Source organism: Passer domesticus, chromosome Z (assembly GCF_036417665.1).
Source record: "Passer domesticus isolate bPasDom1 chromosome Z, bPasDom1.hap1, whole genome shotgun sequence".
NCBI classification, from domain to species: domain Eukaryota; kingdom Metazoa; phylum Chordata; class Aves; order Passeriformes; family Passeridae; genus Passer; species Passer domesticus.
The window spans coordinates 68,189,746-68,207,919 of NC_087512.1; the positions used below are offsets into that span (position 1 = coordinate 68,189,746).

General features: G+C 42.1%; 1 protein-coding gene across 1 annotated transcript in view; it reads left to right on the forward strand.

The window, feature by feature from the left end:
- Window positions 1–6,237: 6,237 nt before the first annotated feature.
- Window positions 6,238–18,174, forward strand: part of LOC135291252 (uncharacterized) — a 43,677-nt gene continuing 31,740 nt past the window's right edge. Inside the window, exons 1-2 of the mRNA XM_064405286.1 lie at window positions 6,238–6,465; window positions 7,351–7,818. Of these exons, the coding sequence (XP_064261356.1) occupies window positions 6,238–6,465; window positions 7,351–7,818 (696 nt within the window). The remainder of the gene's footprint in view (window positions 6,466–7,350; window positions 7,819–18,174) is intronic.

An 18,174-nucleotide genomic window follows, 5' to 3' on the forward strand; every position in this document is an offset into this window, starting at 1 on the left:
GGGCTGTGGAGAATATTTTGAGTATCCCACCAGCACATGAATGCAGAGCTGTATGGTGCTTTCCAGAGTGTTTACCATCAGGGAAAACCTGAGATGGTTTGTGGTCTTTGGCTCAGTTGCTGCTCAGAACCAAGTGCCTGAAGGCCTACTCTGAGTTTCAGAAAAACAAATGGTTCATCTGTGTGAGAGAGAATTTCAGTTTGCACTGAAGTCTCAAATTAGAAAGAAGTGGCTTTGATTTTGCCTGAAGGATATTTCTAGCTCCTTGGCAAAATAGTAAGGCTTTTTGTGTATTTATTCTCCAACTATAAACATTGCACTGAGAAAATCCAAGTTAGCCTGAAAGAATCCATTTGCTTTAGCAAGCCTGTCTGGTTTCATAGGCTTAGTCCTTGTTCTTAACCCTTTTATTCCTCCTGTCTCCCATAAGACATTTGTATGGGAGAAGTGGGGGGCTTAAACACTATTAAAAATAACTTCTCTCAAAAATTATTTTTTTTCCTGTCTGTTTGTTAAATTCTTTTTCTCTTTTTCTCTATCATAGCTGGTTTCCCGTTCTTTTCTCAGACCCGAAAACAACTAAAACAGCAGTATTCTGCTCCTTTTTTCACTTTGACTGATGAAGAAAGAAAAAAAAAAATACAGGGCTATATTTAAACTAGATGAAGGTGGGGAGAAAGTGCCCTACGTAGAAGAGAAAACTTTCAATTTGGTAGGGAAAAAAAAAAGGAAAGAAGGACAAGTATTTTCAGAAGACATGAAAAATAATAATTTTCTTCCTTGGACTCTATGAGTGACCATTCTGCATGGGTGGTTGAGCAGGGAAGGCAGTCATGCAGGCAGAGGAGGCTCCCACCGGTGCTGCTAAGCATGGACAGGCCACAATACAACTTGGCATATTGTCCAGAACTGTTTCTGGGGTAGGTCAGGCACTGCAACCTGGTGGGCTAAAACAGGGGAACATTCAGTTTCTTCCTATATGGTATAATGTGCAAGTGGCTTTGCTTCTGTCTAAACTTGAATAAAAAGATTATATTTAGATTGTCTGTGTGTCAGTTGATTTAAAAGATATTAATCTCCAACAAAAACATTGTCTCCATATCTATCCATCCTTTTTTAAAAAGAGAACTGTGGTATAACTTTTAAGTAGTAGTATTTTTAGCAATCTAATTTGAGTCATCATGCTTTGCTATACAGCATGCCAGAAAACCACCATAACTAAACTGGTGGAAGAAAAAAAGCTTGAGAAATAATCTCATAAATACTCCTTCAAAACCAAGGTGAGCAATAAATGAAGGCTGAAAAGTGAGAATTCATTTGAGAAATCATTTCATAACAGAATTGCTGGGATTTAAACTAAGTATATGGCTAGAAAAAGCTAATGTAATTTCTCATAGAACCTGCCTCTATATATATCTTGGGTATATGTGCTTGTTTTCGTGCTTAAGTGCATGTATCTTTTTTTCTGGAAAGTTGCTTGACTACTCATGACATTTTTAGGAAAGTCAGAAGACAGTGGGACTTACTCAAATAATCCTGATAATTGTTTTTAGGCCCATCTTAGTCAAAATTGTGCATATTGCTTGACCGAGTGTGCTCACTGCAACCAGGTATTTACACACAGGATGTTTCTTTTCTTTTCTCACCTGGGAGTGAACAGGATGAAGGGACAGTCTACTTGAGACTGCACCTGGGTCAGTGCATCACCTCCACCTGTGAACATTAAACCAAAAGAAGATGTGAAGATGTGGCATTGTACCCCAGTGGAGCTGACAGGATTACTTTTTCTCACTTTTTTTCTCACCAGACACTCTTTCAGCTCCCACGCTGCCGTCTCTTGGGAGTAATAAGACTCTAGAGTTGCGAGTGATGTTAGGGAGCACCTTTCAAGCCCAGTTCCTGTGTATCTCTAACCTGGCAGAAATTCTCTGTGGCCATGTCCACAGGATGACCATTCTTTGTGGGCTGCATGGGAGCTAACTAGGAAAGGAAACAGGCTTCCCACAGGCATTCCAAACTTGAGCTCAATTTGTCACTTCTTTCCCTATTTAGAAGATCCTACAAATCAGATGCCTCCTGATACTCCAGGGTATTTATGCAGGTGTGAATTAATTAATGCCTGTTTTATTGTGACTTTTTCCTGCTTCCACAGGGAAACAGGAAAACAAACCCTTACATAAAGTAAATGTAACCCAAAGTGTTAATTTTTTTTTTTTTACAATGACAATACAGATCATTTTAGAGACTCACTGATACACAAAAATAAGGATGAAAAAGGATACGACTGGGACTTACTATGAAAAAAAACCCCCACATATAGTACTAGGTTTGTACTATTTTAATTTTATTTCAGAGCCTCTCATTTTTTTTCCAGACATAAAAGAGGATTAGAAATGTATTTCCAAGACACTAGAGAGAAAAGTAGGATTTTTGTATGTAAATTACATTTGTTGTCCAAATACCACAAATCCCTTGCAAACTCAGTTACTCAGTTTGTTTTTTGGTTGTTTTTTTTTTGTTTGTTTGTTTGGTTTTTTTTGTTGTTGTTTTGTTTTGTTTTGTTTTGTTTTGTTTGTTTTTTTTTTTTTTTTTTTTTTTTTTTTTGTTTTTGGTTTTTTTTTTTTTTTGTTTTTGTTTTCTTTATGCAGTTTATTTTGTGGGGCTGCATGGAGGCAGGCTGGCCAGCTCTAACCCAATTGAGTTCCCCATGCACTAGCCAGGCACCTGTGCACGTGGCAGGCACAGCACCCACAATGGTGCCTTACTGCTCTGAATCAAGGGGCAATAACATTCAACATACAAAATCGTGGTGTAAATATATTCAAGAGTAGCTGAGTATGAGTTTATCTTCCAGCACCCCTTTTTTGACTTGCTGTGAGAGCAGTGAGTACAACAGGACACACTGTCTTATTAAGCCTTTCCACAGGGCCCTGACATGTTTTTTGTTGGGTCTCGGATGCTGATTTTGGAGCAGAGTGAGCTCTGGCCTCTTACCCTGGTTGCTTGTGCTCTGCTGTCGATGTGGAGGGATGGCCACTGTCCCTCAGAGTTTCGGCTCTGCCTGCTCAGGAGTCTGGGATCCCTCTGTTGTTATTAACAATGAGGTTTTGCCAGTGTATGAAAACTCCTCAAGGTGCCCTGGTGTGATCCTCTGCTCCCAGACACCTGCCTGGGCTAGCTCCAAGTTCACTGCAGTAAAGCCAATTGTGTACTGGTGAGCCTGGAACACATAATAGGGCAGCAAGGAAGAATGTTGAAATATTTTAAAGAATGCGTAGTCAAAAATTTTTGATGGATAAGCAGAAGCAAAAATAGTTAGGAGAGATGGGCTATCTGTTTTCACAGCAACCATCAGCAGTTTTTCCTGGGAGACAGGCTGACCCTTCTTTGTTCTGCTTCATGTACAGTCAGTGTGTGCTTTGCTTTGTGCAATCTGCAATCTCACAAGTACCCATTTACTTCTCAAGGGAGAGGCGAAAGATTTAGAGCTGTGTGAAGTGCTCTTTGACTTGGACCAAACGAGGCTTTATTGTATTTTCCAGTGCTGCTGGTAGGACTGGGCTGTCCTCAACAGACTACACAAGAAAGGCAAAGGCACAAGGGCTGGCTGCTTTGAAGTAAATCTGGGAAATTGTTCTTCTCCTTTGAAATGCAAACCCAATGGCAAAGCCATTGCTCCAGTGACTGCCTCTCTGCTCCCTTTGATATGGCACAATACAATGCAAATGTATTCTAGAGAGTGACTATCAAAAGGTTTTGACAAGCAAAGGAAGAGAGAAATCATATTCTTATTTTCCACAGCTATTATGCTAAGCAATACTCGGCCTGTTGAAATAGAGTTCAACAAGTAGGTTTGCAGAAACCAACTTGTTGAAAATTAAGTTAAAATCTTGCCCTTCTCCAGAGTGACTCAGTGGATGATTGTACTGTGTTTCTCTGTTCACATCAATATTGTTCCCATTTGCAATGTTTTTGCCAGAAGAAATTTAGGTTTAGTTTCTACACTGAGAAATCTGCTTGAAGTCCTTATGCCATCACTAGGGAATTTGAAAATAATATTCTTTATCAATACAAGAAAGCTTTCTTAGTCACTAAGTTGATTTCTTAGTTGCCATTTGTTCTTGCTGTGGAATTAGCGAAAACTGAATTTTTTACACTAGATTATTTCTTTTTAAAATGATACAGTATTTTTTTCTACCCGTGGCTCCCTCATTTCTTGAGGAAAACAAAAAGAAAAGCAGGTTCTATTGAGAAAAAGCAAATGGACAAACCTACAATTTTTACTAATTTCAAAACAAAATTATATTTTATTAAAAAAGGACAAAACTCTAAGTGATCTATTGGTTACATCTTTCTGAACTGAGACTAAGAAAATAGATATCTGATGCAGACATAATTATTTCTCCTTTTCAGTGCAGACGGTATTTTAACCATTTTCTTCAGCCCTGTATATCTGTTTTTCTGGCCTGAATTTTCCCAGTTTCCAAAGCAAGTTTAGGTTTCATTCACACATTTACTTTATGTGTGACTAAGATATTCAGTTCAAAACTGGTTGAAGCTATGAAATGGGCTTTGTTCCATGGCTTGCTGAAGCAAGTAATAGATCGGAAGAAAACAGCTTTAAGCCAAGATACTGAAAAATGAACAAAGGATATAATTATTAATACTGCAGAAGGATTAGGTAATGTTATAACTTCGTAATTCAAGAACCTGCCAATTCTACTTCTCTTTTCTGTAATTTAAGTTTCCAGAACATTTTTATCTCTCTGCCCTTTCCCTTCTTCTAAAACATTTAGTCTAAATGCCTTCAAAATACTGTATATGTTGACATAAATAGCAGTAAAAATACTTAATGGATAATTAATGTTAGTTTCCTTCGTTTAACAGCCAGGGTTTTCTATCTTAGCAAAGTGCTAAGACTACAATATTGCAAGTTACCATCCCGTTGAAGAGGAAGAGCAACCCTGTTTTACACTTCATTAACAAGCTCTGATCTGATCCTTGGGTAGTTCATTTGACACAGTTAATATCAACAAGCTTCCAGTTATTTAAGTTTTGTGTTAAATTTTTTTCATATTATTAAAAAACATTGCTGGATTCAACAGAAGAAAGAAAAAAAAAATCATGTGTTGAACCTCAACAGTGAAATACTAAATAGTCTTTCTCATGTTGAAACACAGCTCTGTTTCAAAAGTAAAGTCTTTACTTAAGAAAGTACTCTATTGACAAAATACTGACTGATCATTTCCTTTTGCAAAAACTGCTCCACACAGCAAGGCTGTCAAAAACAAAGCCAAGCAAATGGAACAAAAACAGCTTTGAGAAAGTAATTTAAACCCGTCTTGATTGTATTAGTTTCAAGACTTTTCCACTGATCTTTCATAGCTGCATAAATTCCTGCATGGACCCCAGAAGAGAAGAAGAACAACACATTTCATTAAACTCCAAACTAGTTTTCTGCTGGAGAGATGCAAGTGTATGCCCACATGGATGTCACAGAATGTCTCTTAACAACAGACATGAAAGCATATGATATTAAAAAGACAACCTAGGTTCTTGCAAATAAATAAATAAATATTCTTGGGTTTCTTTGTGTTTCAAAAAAAAAATAAATCTCTGCTGTTTCCCTTCTTCATGTTTTACTTTTCATAGCATAACTATTTTTACACACAGTTATGACAGGTGGCTGGAGTTTTAACCTCTGAAATCATGGCAGTTAGCATGATCATCTCTTCTTCTACTGAAACACTCAGGTTCAGTTTTAAACAGGTATTTCTTCAGCCCAAAAGCCTGGCACTGTGCTGTATGCAGTCTTCCAGGTCTGACAATTAATATAATTTAGCAGTGAGCTTAGTTCCATTAAACGGTTGTCATTAAACCATCTGCACGGTGATCACAGCGACTCTTGTGAACTGTTGTGGGTACAGCCCAGAGAGAAGCCTTCTCAAACAGTGTTTTAGCAAAGAAAAGTATTTAGTTCTTTACTCTTCAAAACGGTTGTATTTTCATTAAATACTGTAAAGAAATAGGTAGAAGCTGTAAGATTGTGCCTTCCGCTGTTTTTGTAAGGTAGTGCTCTGCACTTTTCTTGAGGGAACCAAGCAGTAAATTCTGCTACAGGAGGACCAGAGTCCATTTTCTGGGCTACTGCACACAAAAGTTGCAGACCTTTGCCTGGCTGGTTTGTCACTACCATTTCCACTACCAGGCTGAAGTTAGTAGGGGGCAGGGCGGTCCATGGTGAGCAGGAGGGATTATACTGGCTGCCCTCACAGAGTGTCTGTGGAGCAGTTGCCTGGAATGAATTATGAGAGAAAGATTAGGCAAGAGTATATGGGAAACTCTTCTGTAACTGTACCAGTGGGGCCCTGCCTGTGTCCTGGCCACGACATGGCTGGCCAGCTGCTATTGGGCTCTGCTGGACCTGGACCCCTTCTCAAGGGTCACCTGGAGATCCAGAGGAAGGTTGTGGATTTGTGCAGAGAAGCAGCTGCATTTAGATGTGTCTTTTTTCTGCTTGACCTCATGACAGACTATAATGCCACAAAGAGAAATCTTTAAATGCCAAGGAACATGTATTTCTACTTGGAATGCAATGAAAGGTAATGAAACTGGGATAAGAAAGGGGAAGTTGGAAATAGGGTACCTGTTTAAACATAAAACCTACAGGTGAAATTAATATACTGCTCAAAGTGAGTTATGGGATTGCTGCAGGTGGTAGAGTTACAGATGTATTAATTTCTGCTGTAGGAATAGAGGAAGCTCTCTGTTAGGGTGTATTTCAATGCAGACAAATATAAATTTGCTGCTATAAAGGCAAAACATTTTTAAATGTCAGTGAGGAAAAAAAGAAAAAAGTACTGAGAAGGTCAAAACTGACTACCTGAATAGACTGTGCCAAAGAATGTCTGGTCTCAAGCACCCACAGTACCAATCAATTAAAAACTCTGTTGCTTTACAGCAGAAGATATTTGCTTCATCTTCAGTGTGTTTGGCTGTCCATTTGGATGAGACGTGGGTTTTAGGGATGTGGCCCTTCCAGTGACTTGGAAGGAGTCATGTGAACAAAGCTTGTGGCCCCAAACAGCTCTTGCTGAGGAGTACCCGAAATGAAATCCTACCATAACCAGAGCCAGCTGTTCCAAACTGTGATTCAAGGGACCCAGCGCAAGACGAGGAACGCCCAGTAGCAGGTCTGTAAGTGTAGCAGGAACTGCTCTCTAGCAGCAAGGGCTGGCAGCTGTATCTATTGACTCAAACCCCCGCGCCTAAAAAACTCCCATCACCCAAACCACAACACGAAACAAACCAAACCAGAAACACACCAAACGAAAACAAAATAAACCAAAGGAACGAAACCCGCAAGCACCAAACGCCGTCCAAAACAGAAACAGGCAAAGCAGACCCGGCAGAGGGCAGCACTGCCCCGAGGGAGCTCCGCGGCCGCGGGCCCGGGAGCGCTCGCGGGCCGGGAACAGCTCCCACGGGCCGCTCTGGCGCTGGGAAATAGGCGCCCCCACTTCCCAGGGATACAGCCGGAGCACCCCAGCGGCTGCGCCCGCAGAGCAGCTGCAGGGTGCTAGCGAGCGGCTGCCGAGTTTCGCCTGTGTGCTCGCTGGTTGTTGGCCGGATGCCCGCGGAGATCCCCAGCCCCGCAGGAAGCACCTGGGAGTCCCGCAGCCCCTCCAAGAGCTGAGGAATAGAGGGGGAGTGCTTTGCCCGCACGTTCCCAGAGCGGAAGACAGCAAAGGCCAAGTCGATTGGCGAATAGCTGCCGAGTCTTTGCTTACCCGGGCTCCCCATGCAGGAGTGGGACAGGTGAGTCTATGCTCTGTGTCGCTGGCAGAGCCGGACACCGTCGTGGCCTGGCCATCTGTGGGCCATCTGGGTGAGATAGAAGATGCAGGACTACCACCCGTGCACTGTGTCTGGTGGTAACAGAACTGCTGCAAAGTCCAAGAACAAATTGTAGGATGCATGCACTAGGTATGCATTAGGTACTAGGCAGGATATATATACATTAGGCATACATCTTAGAGAGGTAAAAATCTGCTGTGCCCTACTAGTTGATATAAATAAGAGTTTTCAAAGGCTAGCCAACAGGCAAAAACCTAAGACAGATATAGTGAAATAAAATTGAGGAAAAAGCATGTGTGTTCACTTGGCAGTGCTGAGGGTAAGGCCTATGTACCCAGAAAGATGCTTCTATCTGCACTTGGCTAATGCATCTACCAAACAGGCTTCAGACTTACAGTTCTGATCTCTTCAGAAATGCCGGAAGCACTCAGCTTTGTGCCACCATCACAGGAACAACTACAATGGAGTTCTGCACTGGGTACCAGGTACATTTTCTTGACTGCTGGATCAGCAGGTGGTCGGGGGTTGCTTGTGTGAGTACATGTGCCAGCCAAAAAGATTACACACTTTTTCACTTCTGGAGAGAGTGCTGAGTTCCAGGCATGCTTTTGAAACACCAGTTTTTTGTTTTTTTTTTTTTCACTCAGGATTCAATTTGAATAGATGCCAACTACCTTCCCTTCCACGTCCTTCCCACACTGGTAGTTGAGTGGCAGTGTCCCGCTCGCAGTGCCTAGGCAACGCCTACACGCTGCTTTTGCTCCCCCAGCCCTGTGCAGGGGAACAATATGGTCTGTGGGCAGCAAGTCGCCCCAGGTGAGGTAAAGCAGAGCCTTCCTCTGGCTGAGCTCTGGTTGTCTCAGCTGGAGGCTGTTCTTGGCATATGTTCGCTACATTCCCAGAAGGACATGCAGCTTGTTCTAATACTGAACACTCAATTTGCAGGCACTGGGCGCCTGAGACTATAAATAATTTTAAGACCAAAAGACTTGGAGAAGATCACAGTACCATTTCTTAATCTGGTAATGAATCCATAGGTGGAAAGAGGACACGATGCCCATTTACACAACAGATTTACTCAGTCCATAGGACATTTAAAAAAATTGGTTCTTGTTAAGGGTAAGCTTTCTTTCCTTTTTCCTTTTTACATATAGAAATTTTTCCCATAAACTGCTAGGAAACTCTTAACAACTGAGCACTTAAGAAAAACAAAAGAAGTGGCCATGCTCAGGGGAGGAGGATCTCTGGTTGCACTTTTCTTCTCTGGAAGTTTCTCTCCGAGGGCCAGAGATGCCGCGGGAATTGGGCAGGTAAAGGACAGGTGGGGCAGCTGCTGCCTCTCTCTGTCTCTCGGCTTCAGAGGAGGACGATTGGATTGGGAAAGGGAATTGGCTGCTGCCGCCACACTCCAGCCCAGAGCTGCTTCTTCTGCCGTGGGGTGAGCCTCTGCTGGTGAGAGCAGCCACAGGACCGGGCCCTCACCGACCTCACTTAAAAGAGGGACCTGTCCCCACCTGCTCAGGTGCCCGGCATCCTGAGCTCGGCTCTCCCTGCCCTGCTGGGAGCCCGGCTGTCCCACCCCGCCCCTTCTTCAGCCCTGCTCCGAGCTTTCTCTGCACCCCCTGCCTGCTGAGACATCCTGCCAACCCAGCCTGGTGCTCCCGAGAGTCCTGCTGGGACACCGGGATGGGCTGCCATGGAGTTTGTGGAGCAAAGCCTCTCCTTCTTCCCTTCCCGCCCGGGCCCAGCCGCCATTGCCGGCGCTCCCTCAGCCCGCGGCACAGCGCCCCCTGCCGGCGCGGGGAGCCAGCGCCCCCGCCCGCCCCGCGGGGGCAGCAGCGCCCCCTGGCGGGAGCCCGTGCCCACAGCGGCCGGGAGCGGGAGCGGGAGCGGGAGCGGGAGCGGGAGCGGGAGCGGGAGCGGGAGCGGGAGCGGGAGCGGGAGCGGCTCCGCTCGGGCCCGGGCCCGCAGCGGCCGGGAGCGGGAGCGGGAGCGGGAGCGGGAGCGGGAGCGGGAGCGGCTCCGCTCGGGCCCGGGCCCGCAGCGGCGCCGCCGCTCCCTGCATGGGCACTCTGGCCAGGAACTGCCAGCCCTGTGCCCGAATCTGCCCGAGAGCCCTGAGCTACAAAAACAGCAATGCACATTGTCCATTCCAAGGGAAGCTCCTGCCTCCCTTAGCAGACACCTGGCTTTCAAACCAAGACAGTTGTCTAGATGGGGCTATCTAAAGCAGTTTCTTGGGTATCTAAATATCTGGATCTCTTACTAAGCAGTGCAACTATTCAGCTTTGGATAGGCTCTCTACTGACAAGTATATCAGAAAGAGTATATATTTTTTTTGTTTGTTTCTTTTATGCAACACATTGGAGAGAATATTTTCCCATGATCAGCTCACTAAATAATTCCTTCATAATAAAAAGCCAAATACCAGAATAATTGATGCAGAAGGGTCTCAGCCATGGTGTGGGAAGATCACTGATAACAAAGTCCTGACATAGAGTAACCTAACATGTCCTTACCCATTCCCCACGTGGGAGTTTCCACAGATTCCCAGGATGGTACCAGTAGTGTACCACTCTCCTTCAGCAGCATAGTTTGCCTGATTAAATTTTTTGTATGATGGTGTTCCACAAATCACCCTCTTTCCTAGGCAGAAGTTTCTTGAAGTTTTAAAGATCCTTATTACACTACTTCCCTTTTTATCCTTTCTTTCTAAGTACAACTCTCTGCCAAATTCTTTAATCTGACTCTAAAAGTCATGCTTTCTATCTTGCTGATTGCTTCCTCCACTCTCACCATGCTTCTAGTTCCCCTCAAGTGGCTCCTATTTTTATGGAAAGACAGGTCCAAAACTGAGCACAGAGCCAGGGAGAGCAGAAAAGTGCTTCACATCTCATATTTGCAAGCATGCCATGTAGAATCTGAATTACATATATCTGTTTTCTCACACTCTTACTTGCTTCTTGCCTCTGAGTTTCAGCAGATTTTTTTTTCTCAAAAGAGGAAAAAAATTAATTCAAGAAGGGCACTGCTTCTCTAGGGCAGTCCAGAAACCTTCTAGCTAATTAAACGTATGAAAGTTATAAAACTGTTGTTTTTGAAGGTGTCAACCAGAAGACTGTTTGTTCACCTGGTATTGCTAAACTAGTTTCACAACATCTAGGGCTTGATATCTGCTGGTTTTATAAACTATGAGTTTGAAGATGGCCCTGGGAGAGAAATGTAATGTTTTGGCACATTCAGCTACTGCAGTGTCCCTGAGTATTTCCTGGCTCATATTTCCAGGGAATCCAGCATCCTGAATCTCTGTGTCTCATGTGTTTTATCTGCATCTTTGTGCTTTTTTTCATGGCTTATTACCTCAGCCTCCCCTACTAGCATCACAAGTTTATCCTACAATTAGCCTAACATTTGTAATAATTTTCCCCTCTCTGACACATGGACACTGATTTCTGTGAATCATCTGTGCCTTGCTGGAGGGCACAGTGCCATGTTTATGCCATCAGTGCTGCGTCATGATGAAGTGAAGAAGTGATCTGTTTCAGGCCAAGGCTTCAAAGTCACATTTTCTGTAAAGAGCAGTGATGTAATTCTGTATTACAGTTTTAAGCAGCAAAGCTGATTTAAGATGCTCCTGACCACACTGCCACCGGCTGCCTGACTGCTTTTTTCACACGCCCAGCAGATGTTTTTTAAAAGAGCAGTGACTGTTACTGCATGGGTGAGAATGAGCAACATGCCATGGGAAAGGGTGAATATCTTTGGCAATTAAACAACATCATGAAAATGTAACATGCAATAATGAGCTAGATACTCTGTAACCAAGTACCAGAAGAGGCATGCAGTAATTTATTTTTTTAAATTTTTTTTCTTTGTATAATTTATTTTTATTCAGATTATTCTGGTTTTCTTTGATAAATTGTCAGGTTTGTGGAATTCTCTCCATTATTATGCTGTAATTTAACTAGATATGCAATGTGCTGATAGTCACACTAGGAAGCCTCTTGGGAGCCTGAGCACTAGTGATCAGCACTGACTTCTAGAGTAGAGTCCCCTCTAAAGTCTGGAAGCCTTATTTTATTAAAAGTAGGTATTTCTATATTGCTCAATTTATATATTGACTGTGAATAATTTTATTACCAAAACTGATTTGATAGGTGCTTTGAAAGTTTCCTCTGGCAGTGATTTTTAGCAATGTGTTGCTTACTCTTTTGATCAGCTGATGCCAGCCCATCAAACAGTGGAGGGTTTGGTTACAGTTTTGTGCCTGCCTCTGAATCAGGCTGCAGCAGAGGATGTCCTCCACAGATGTCTGAGTAGTTATTTTGTGTTGGGAAGTACAAGTAAAATAATCCTGATAGGGTGGCAAGAGAGCAAACAAGCCTCTGCAGGCTTCTCCGTAAGGAATCCTGCCTATTCATGGAAATACTGGTAAACTGAGGCAGTTGGTTCCTGGGAGCAGCAGTAGTGGAATGGCTGTGTGAATCCTGGCTGGTCAAGTGTGGCTGCAGGAGGCCACCCTGTCAGGAAGCACAAGGCAGTGACAGTCATGTAGAAGGGCTCTAGGATACCTGGCAGTGACAGTCAGTGTCGTACAGCAGAGATTTTTCACTTTCCATAGAGGGGAAGGTTCTTTTAGTGTATGTGGATGTGATGGAGGGGTAAGCAACAGAAAAATCCAGTCAACTTGACCTCTAGCACCCCAGTCTGTGACTTTGCATAGAAATGTGGGGTTTGTTTTTCAGGGCAGTTCTGAGATCCACATATTTTCACATGTGTGAATCACACAAATGGGACCTTGCAGTCAGAAAACGGCAGGAAACAACAAAATGCTGCTCAGGTTCCAAATTTGCTTACACATTGCAGAGGTTGCACATGTTTAATATATGCTTTTGTGTGAGGGCAAGAACATATCACTTGATATATCTCATTCTGTGAGATGTATTTTTTCTTGGATGTTTATAAAAATTCCTTCATAATGGTCCTTTTAAAATAAATCCCTCCTTCAGCAATTAGAGCTGTTTGCTGTCATTCACTTACCTTTGGAAAATTCTAACTCCAGACTGATAGGTAAAGGAAACAAAAAAAAAATATCCAGTATTTCCCTGCTTTGGGAGTTACTATTAAGGCGATATTATCACATTTACTGCTCTGTGAAGGTAGCTGGTAAGAGGAATAAAAATGGATATTTCTAAAAAAGTTCTTGCATTGTGGAACTTTGTCTTTGCTTGAATTGCAATGAAGTGTTTTAACATCAGTCAGTGTTGTTTCCACAAAAAATTATTTCATGAAGCTGTTGCTTTTTTTGAAGGACTAACACACAACTGATTCCAATCAATTTCTTAATGGGTGTATTCACAGTCCAAATACAAGATGCAGTATTTCAGCTTACACAAATACTAATTTGTAATCCTGTGATCAAGTACCTGTGTGCCAGGCAGATGCCTAATTGTGCTCAGAAACAGATTGCTTCAGTGCTTTTCAATTACTGTATCTTAGCCACGTAGTGTTTTGCTGATGAACTTAGCAAGGTTGGTTCCTTTTTAGTAAGACCTTTTTAATAAGTGTATGGATAAAGCAAGATGCATTGCTAAGCTGTCCTTTAAATATTTAGCGTCCTGGGATGATTTTTCTTAGTAAAAAACTCTTCTGGAGGCTGAAGTGCTTCATCTTGCTATACTTCCAGCTTGGATAATAACTATATAAGGTTCTCTGTCTGTCATGGCCCTAACTAATACCTTCTTCATGAGGAGTGATGGAAAAAATTGCTGTACTTTCATGATCAGGCTTGTTCCTTTATTTCTCCACCTTGGAGGGTCCTGTGATATCATTCCACAGTAAGTTTCCCCTGGCAGTGGAAGTGATATAAACCCTTTCTCCCTCGTTGCTAGTAGCTGTCCATGCAGTGCTTACTCAGGTCATTGTGCAGCTCCAATATGTCCTGACTTAAGACTGATCTACAAAGATTTCTGTAATGTTCAGAATACACCTAAAATTCAGTACCTGCAGTCATAATACACAAATTAATCTGATGATGGTGTCTCCAGCTCACCTGAGTTTTTACTGCTAACTGTGCATGAAATTCTCCCATAGAAGTAGAGGGTATCGTAGTGAGGAAGGGAAGTGCTCCCTATTGCTCTTGATGTAGTCCGGGAGTTCCAGGGAGCTCAGGGCTCAGGTCCAGCAGCAGGCCTGTCAACAAGAAGGGGTTAGTCAAGGGGTGAGACAAAAGGATTTGGCTCAACACTCCCATTAGAAGGGGCAGAGTCCACCAGTGCCCACAGATGAGTCACCCTCTCCATTTGAGTGAAGACACCCTGATTGGTTTACTTTGATTACTGTCTGAAAGATGATTTGAACACACAAAGGGTCCTCGGGGCAATGGCAGTTTTGTAGCTGGGTATTTGTGCTGTGACCGTGAGAAGTAGCGTTTACTTTGATGGTTAAAAGAAAAGTAACTCCATGAGATATAAAGGGCTGTGTCCACTTAAAACAACAGTGAACTTGCCCCTGTTTTGTTGATGACTGTGCGCCTCTGCATGGCAGATCTTCAGCTTGGATGCTGGTGTTTTCTTTAGATTTGTCAGTACTCCAGGGGCTCTTTCCTAAGTGCAGAAAAAAAAAAAAAAGAGGTTCTTCACTTACTCCCCATTCTGCTTTATGTGAAATTCCATGCTCATGTTTCCTACTTCTGAATTTAGGGACTAGGTCAATCCATTATCAGCAAATGTAATTTCCCTCAAACGATCTTGTCAAAATTCAGCTGGCCAAGACAAGCAAGTCTGTCTGAACAGCCAACCTGACCAACTTCAATACTTTCATTCCTTATCTTGCTTCCAGGCACAGTCTGATAATGCAAAATTCATTATCCTGGCAGTCCATACATTTCCTTGATGTTTGAGAACACAGGAATGATTATTAACTAGGGAAGGAGAAGGCCTGCAATAGGATCACAGCCATTAAGTTAGCAGACAGAACCAGTCACTAGTGTTTCACCTTTCAGTCTCCCTCCATTTTAGGATTATATTTAAAGATTGATGGAAGGTGGAAATAGATACTTTTCAAGACCCAGTCCTACTGTGCACTTGTCCACTGTCCTACAAACTACATGAACAGCATAGTGGCCCATTTGATAAACTAAAAAGAAGTTAAATAGTAATGTCCAGCCATTCAGATCACTTGAAGAGAGAACCTCTGCAGTCTGAAAGACTGCCTGTACCATGATGTTTAAATAGATGTTTAGTGTATTGTAGTCAATACTGTCCATGTCTTTAAATAGAGATTGAAAACAAAATCAAAATAAAACCACGGAACCAGGTGCCATTAACAAAGATGCTGGAGCATGAAGGAGAAAGTGCTGAGCATGCAGCAAGTAATGATTTACCATGAAAAATAATTTATTTGTAGTTACCAGAAACTGACAAAATAAACATGAAGTCTGGGCCTTAAAGGCCTCAGCAGAGAGTTTCAGCTCTGACTTTACTGTGACTGAGGTGTTCCTCACTGTTCTCCCTCTGGCCTTACTGGGTGAAATGAGACATACCACACCATGGCCTTGGGACCTTGGTGCAGGGCTTAATTCATATCTTTGCATGTCTTTGCTAGAAATGCTGCATGACTGTGTGTAGTTTTGCTTTCATGCTATGTAACAAACTGAGATTGTTACATAACATGTAACATGTGAAATGCCCTCTGAATGTGTCAGTAACATGCTCGGTTTTCTGAAAGTTAGAGACTCTAACATGAGGAATCATTGCATAGGGAATCATAGCAGCTAGGCATACCTGAGTATACCTATGTCTCTTACTTTCAGTCACTTTCATTTAATGGTTGAGATTTTGAAGCCTTCTGACATGCATTTTATGATAAGTGCTAATTATTTTAAATGGACTAGTTGCTACCCCAGTTTGTTTTTCCCTTCCTGAATACTCTTCCTGATACACTGATTTTTTAAATTAATGCTGTCATCACTGTTAAATCTGGAGAAAGGATAGTTTTGATGGCAGTGGTTGTTGAGGTATTCATTATAAGAAAGGCTCTTTTGAAAGAAATGAGATGGTGTTCAGAATCAAGCAAAGACAAAGCCCCAGGGTCCTGAAGAGAAAATTATCTTAGAAGAAGTCAGAAATTTAGTACTACTTCAGCCAGAAGGAGGATGTGTGGAGAGAGGTGAATTCAAGAACAAGCAGCCTGATAATGCTATAAGATGTTCAGGTTCAAGTGTTTGTTCAGAAGGACAATATGATGTAAGCAAGTATGTAATCCAGAGTCATGGCCAATTATATTTGAGAGGGACTTGCTTATTTTACTCAGTGGTAGTACATTTTCCTTAATCCACAGCACATCCTAAGGAACAAATCCTCTTCTCCCAGCAGGGTATATTGATTCACACTGCTTTCCTGACGTTCACACTCTTCTTCACAGGGACAGGTGACAAGCCTGAGGAATTTTTCAGAAGTGTAGGTTGCAAGTTCCTTAGCACAGACTGACTGTGTCCTAGTATGCATTAAGATTTTGAGGAGAGAATGGCCAAGTGGGGTGTACAATGAGAGTAGGGACTAATTAGATACCACCTCGATCCGCATCAGGCAATGCAAGTTGGAGGCCTGAGTTCTGCCAGTCTCTTCCACCGAAAAAGGGTACCAAGATGACAAGAAAATGCTTGTATTTGTAGTAGACATAGAGCTGTGTCTGCAATTTCTTGTAAAGTTATAACAGCATGTGTTCCAGGAGACAAGGGAGAGTATGAAAGCCACGATAATATTTTTAGAAAGGTAAGTGAAATGACCTGAGTAATTTTAGGTCAATCTTGCATTGATTTGTGGCCAGAAGATGGAATGTTTAAAAGATTGAAGCAGAATTAATGACAGTCAATAGGGCTTAAAATAAAATAGGGTTTGTCAAATGTACTTCATTTAATTGCTTTAGATCATGGATTTGATTGATTAGAAGTATACTGGTTTTCTTAGACTTCACTTTTTTGGACACATGACAGTCTGCTATGTTGCTTCCACAGTCTTGACCATTGTCTGCTTTAGGATTTGGTGGAGATTTCAGGTATTGTCTGTAGTTTGGTAGCCTTTATTTGCAGCTGCCTGAGCCTTGGCATGCAGCAGAGAGGGCAGCCTTGCCTGTAAGTCACTGATGAGAACCCCAGCTAGCTGGGCGCCCCTTTGGAGTACAGCAAATCACAGGAAATTTTTCTTTTGCAACTGTTATTCATGAAATTGAGGAATATTCTTCTGTCATCTAGTGTGGATGCAGTTACTCATATTGGTTGTTCTGATGACTCAGGTTACATTGAATTTAGGTGCTATCACAATGAAATGGATAGTGATAATATGTGAAGTTAGGAAAGCACCATGAGAACTTTTTGGAGTCTGTTCAATGGCCCTACCAAGGGAGATTTATCAGCTTGGTATCTAGATTACTTTCATGGTATAAAAGTCCTTTCTGGGATATTGTATCTTGTTGCTATTGAGTAAGAAAATGACACAGACTCACCAGAAGGCTGGTTTGCATAGAGCACGTGTCTTTTCTTGGGATGCTCTTTTTATACATTGTCCCAATACAGATAGACCTTGTTGATCAATTAATCAATACATTTCACCTGATTGGCTAATTAACAAGATGCCTTTCTTATAAACAGTCTTTGAGAAAAACAAGAAAACATAGAGTAGGAAAACAGCATCTGCAGGTTGTTATAATAAAGAGCTATCATTGTTTATCTTCAACTCCCTAAAGTCTTTCAAGCTGATTCTGGGAAAACTCACCTAGTTTTCTCACTCTCTGACGAGGCTGTCACATCCACAGTATCTAACTGTTTATTTTCTTATAATCTATTCATGAAAATCATGAGAGAGCGTAAAAGTCAAAGTGAGAAAATGTAGGCTTTGAATAATCCTATCAAGGGTTAGGGTAAATAGAAGGTCCATATTTTATGAGGAGTATGCCAGTTGGCTGGTGTCTTTCCCCAGGATCTATGTAGACTGGCCTCAATTTTTAGGTTTCTGGCAGAAGATACTTGGTGTCCTTTCATAGCTTCTGCTATTTTTGACTTGAATAGACTTATGAATTGATCAAACCTACAGCAGTAAGCACCCACCAATAATTACAGAAGAACTCATGTTCTCAGGTGTGATTCTTGACTGAAATGCTTAAGCTCATACTAAGATATGCATTATGTTAGATCCTCAGCTGTTAAGCTTAGCTTATCTAGGGCTACAGTCATTCACACCAGTTTGATTTTGCTTATGAGATGCTAGTTCATGTAATTTCAAGGCAAACACTTGAAATTCACTTGTCTCTGGTATCTAT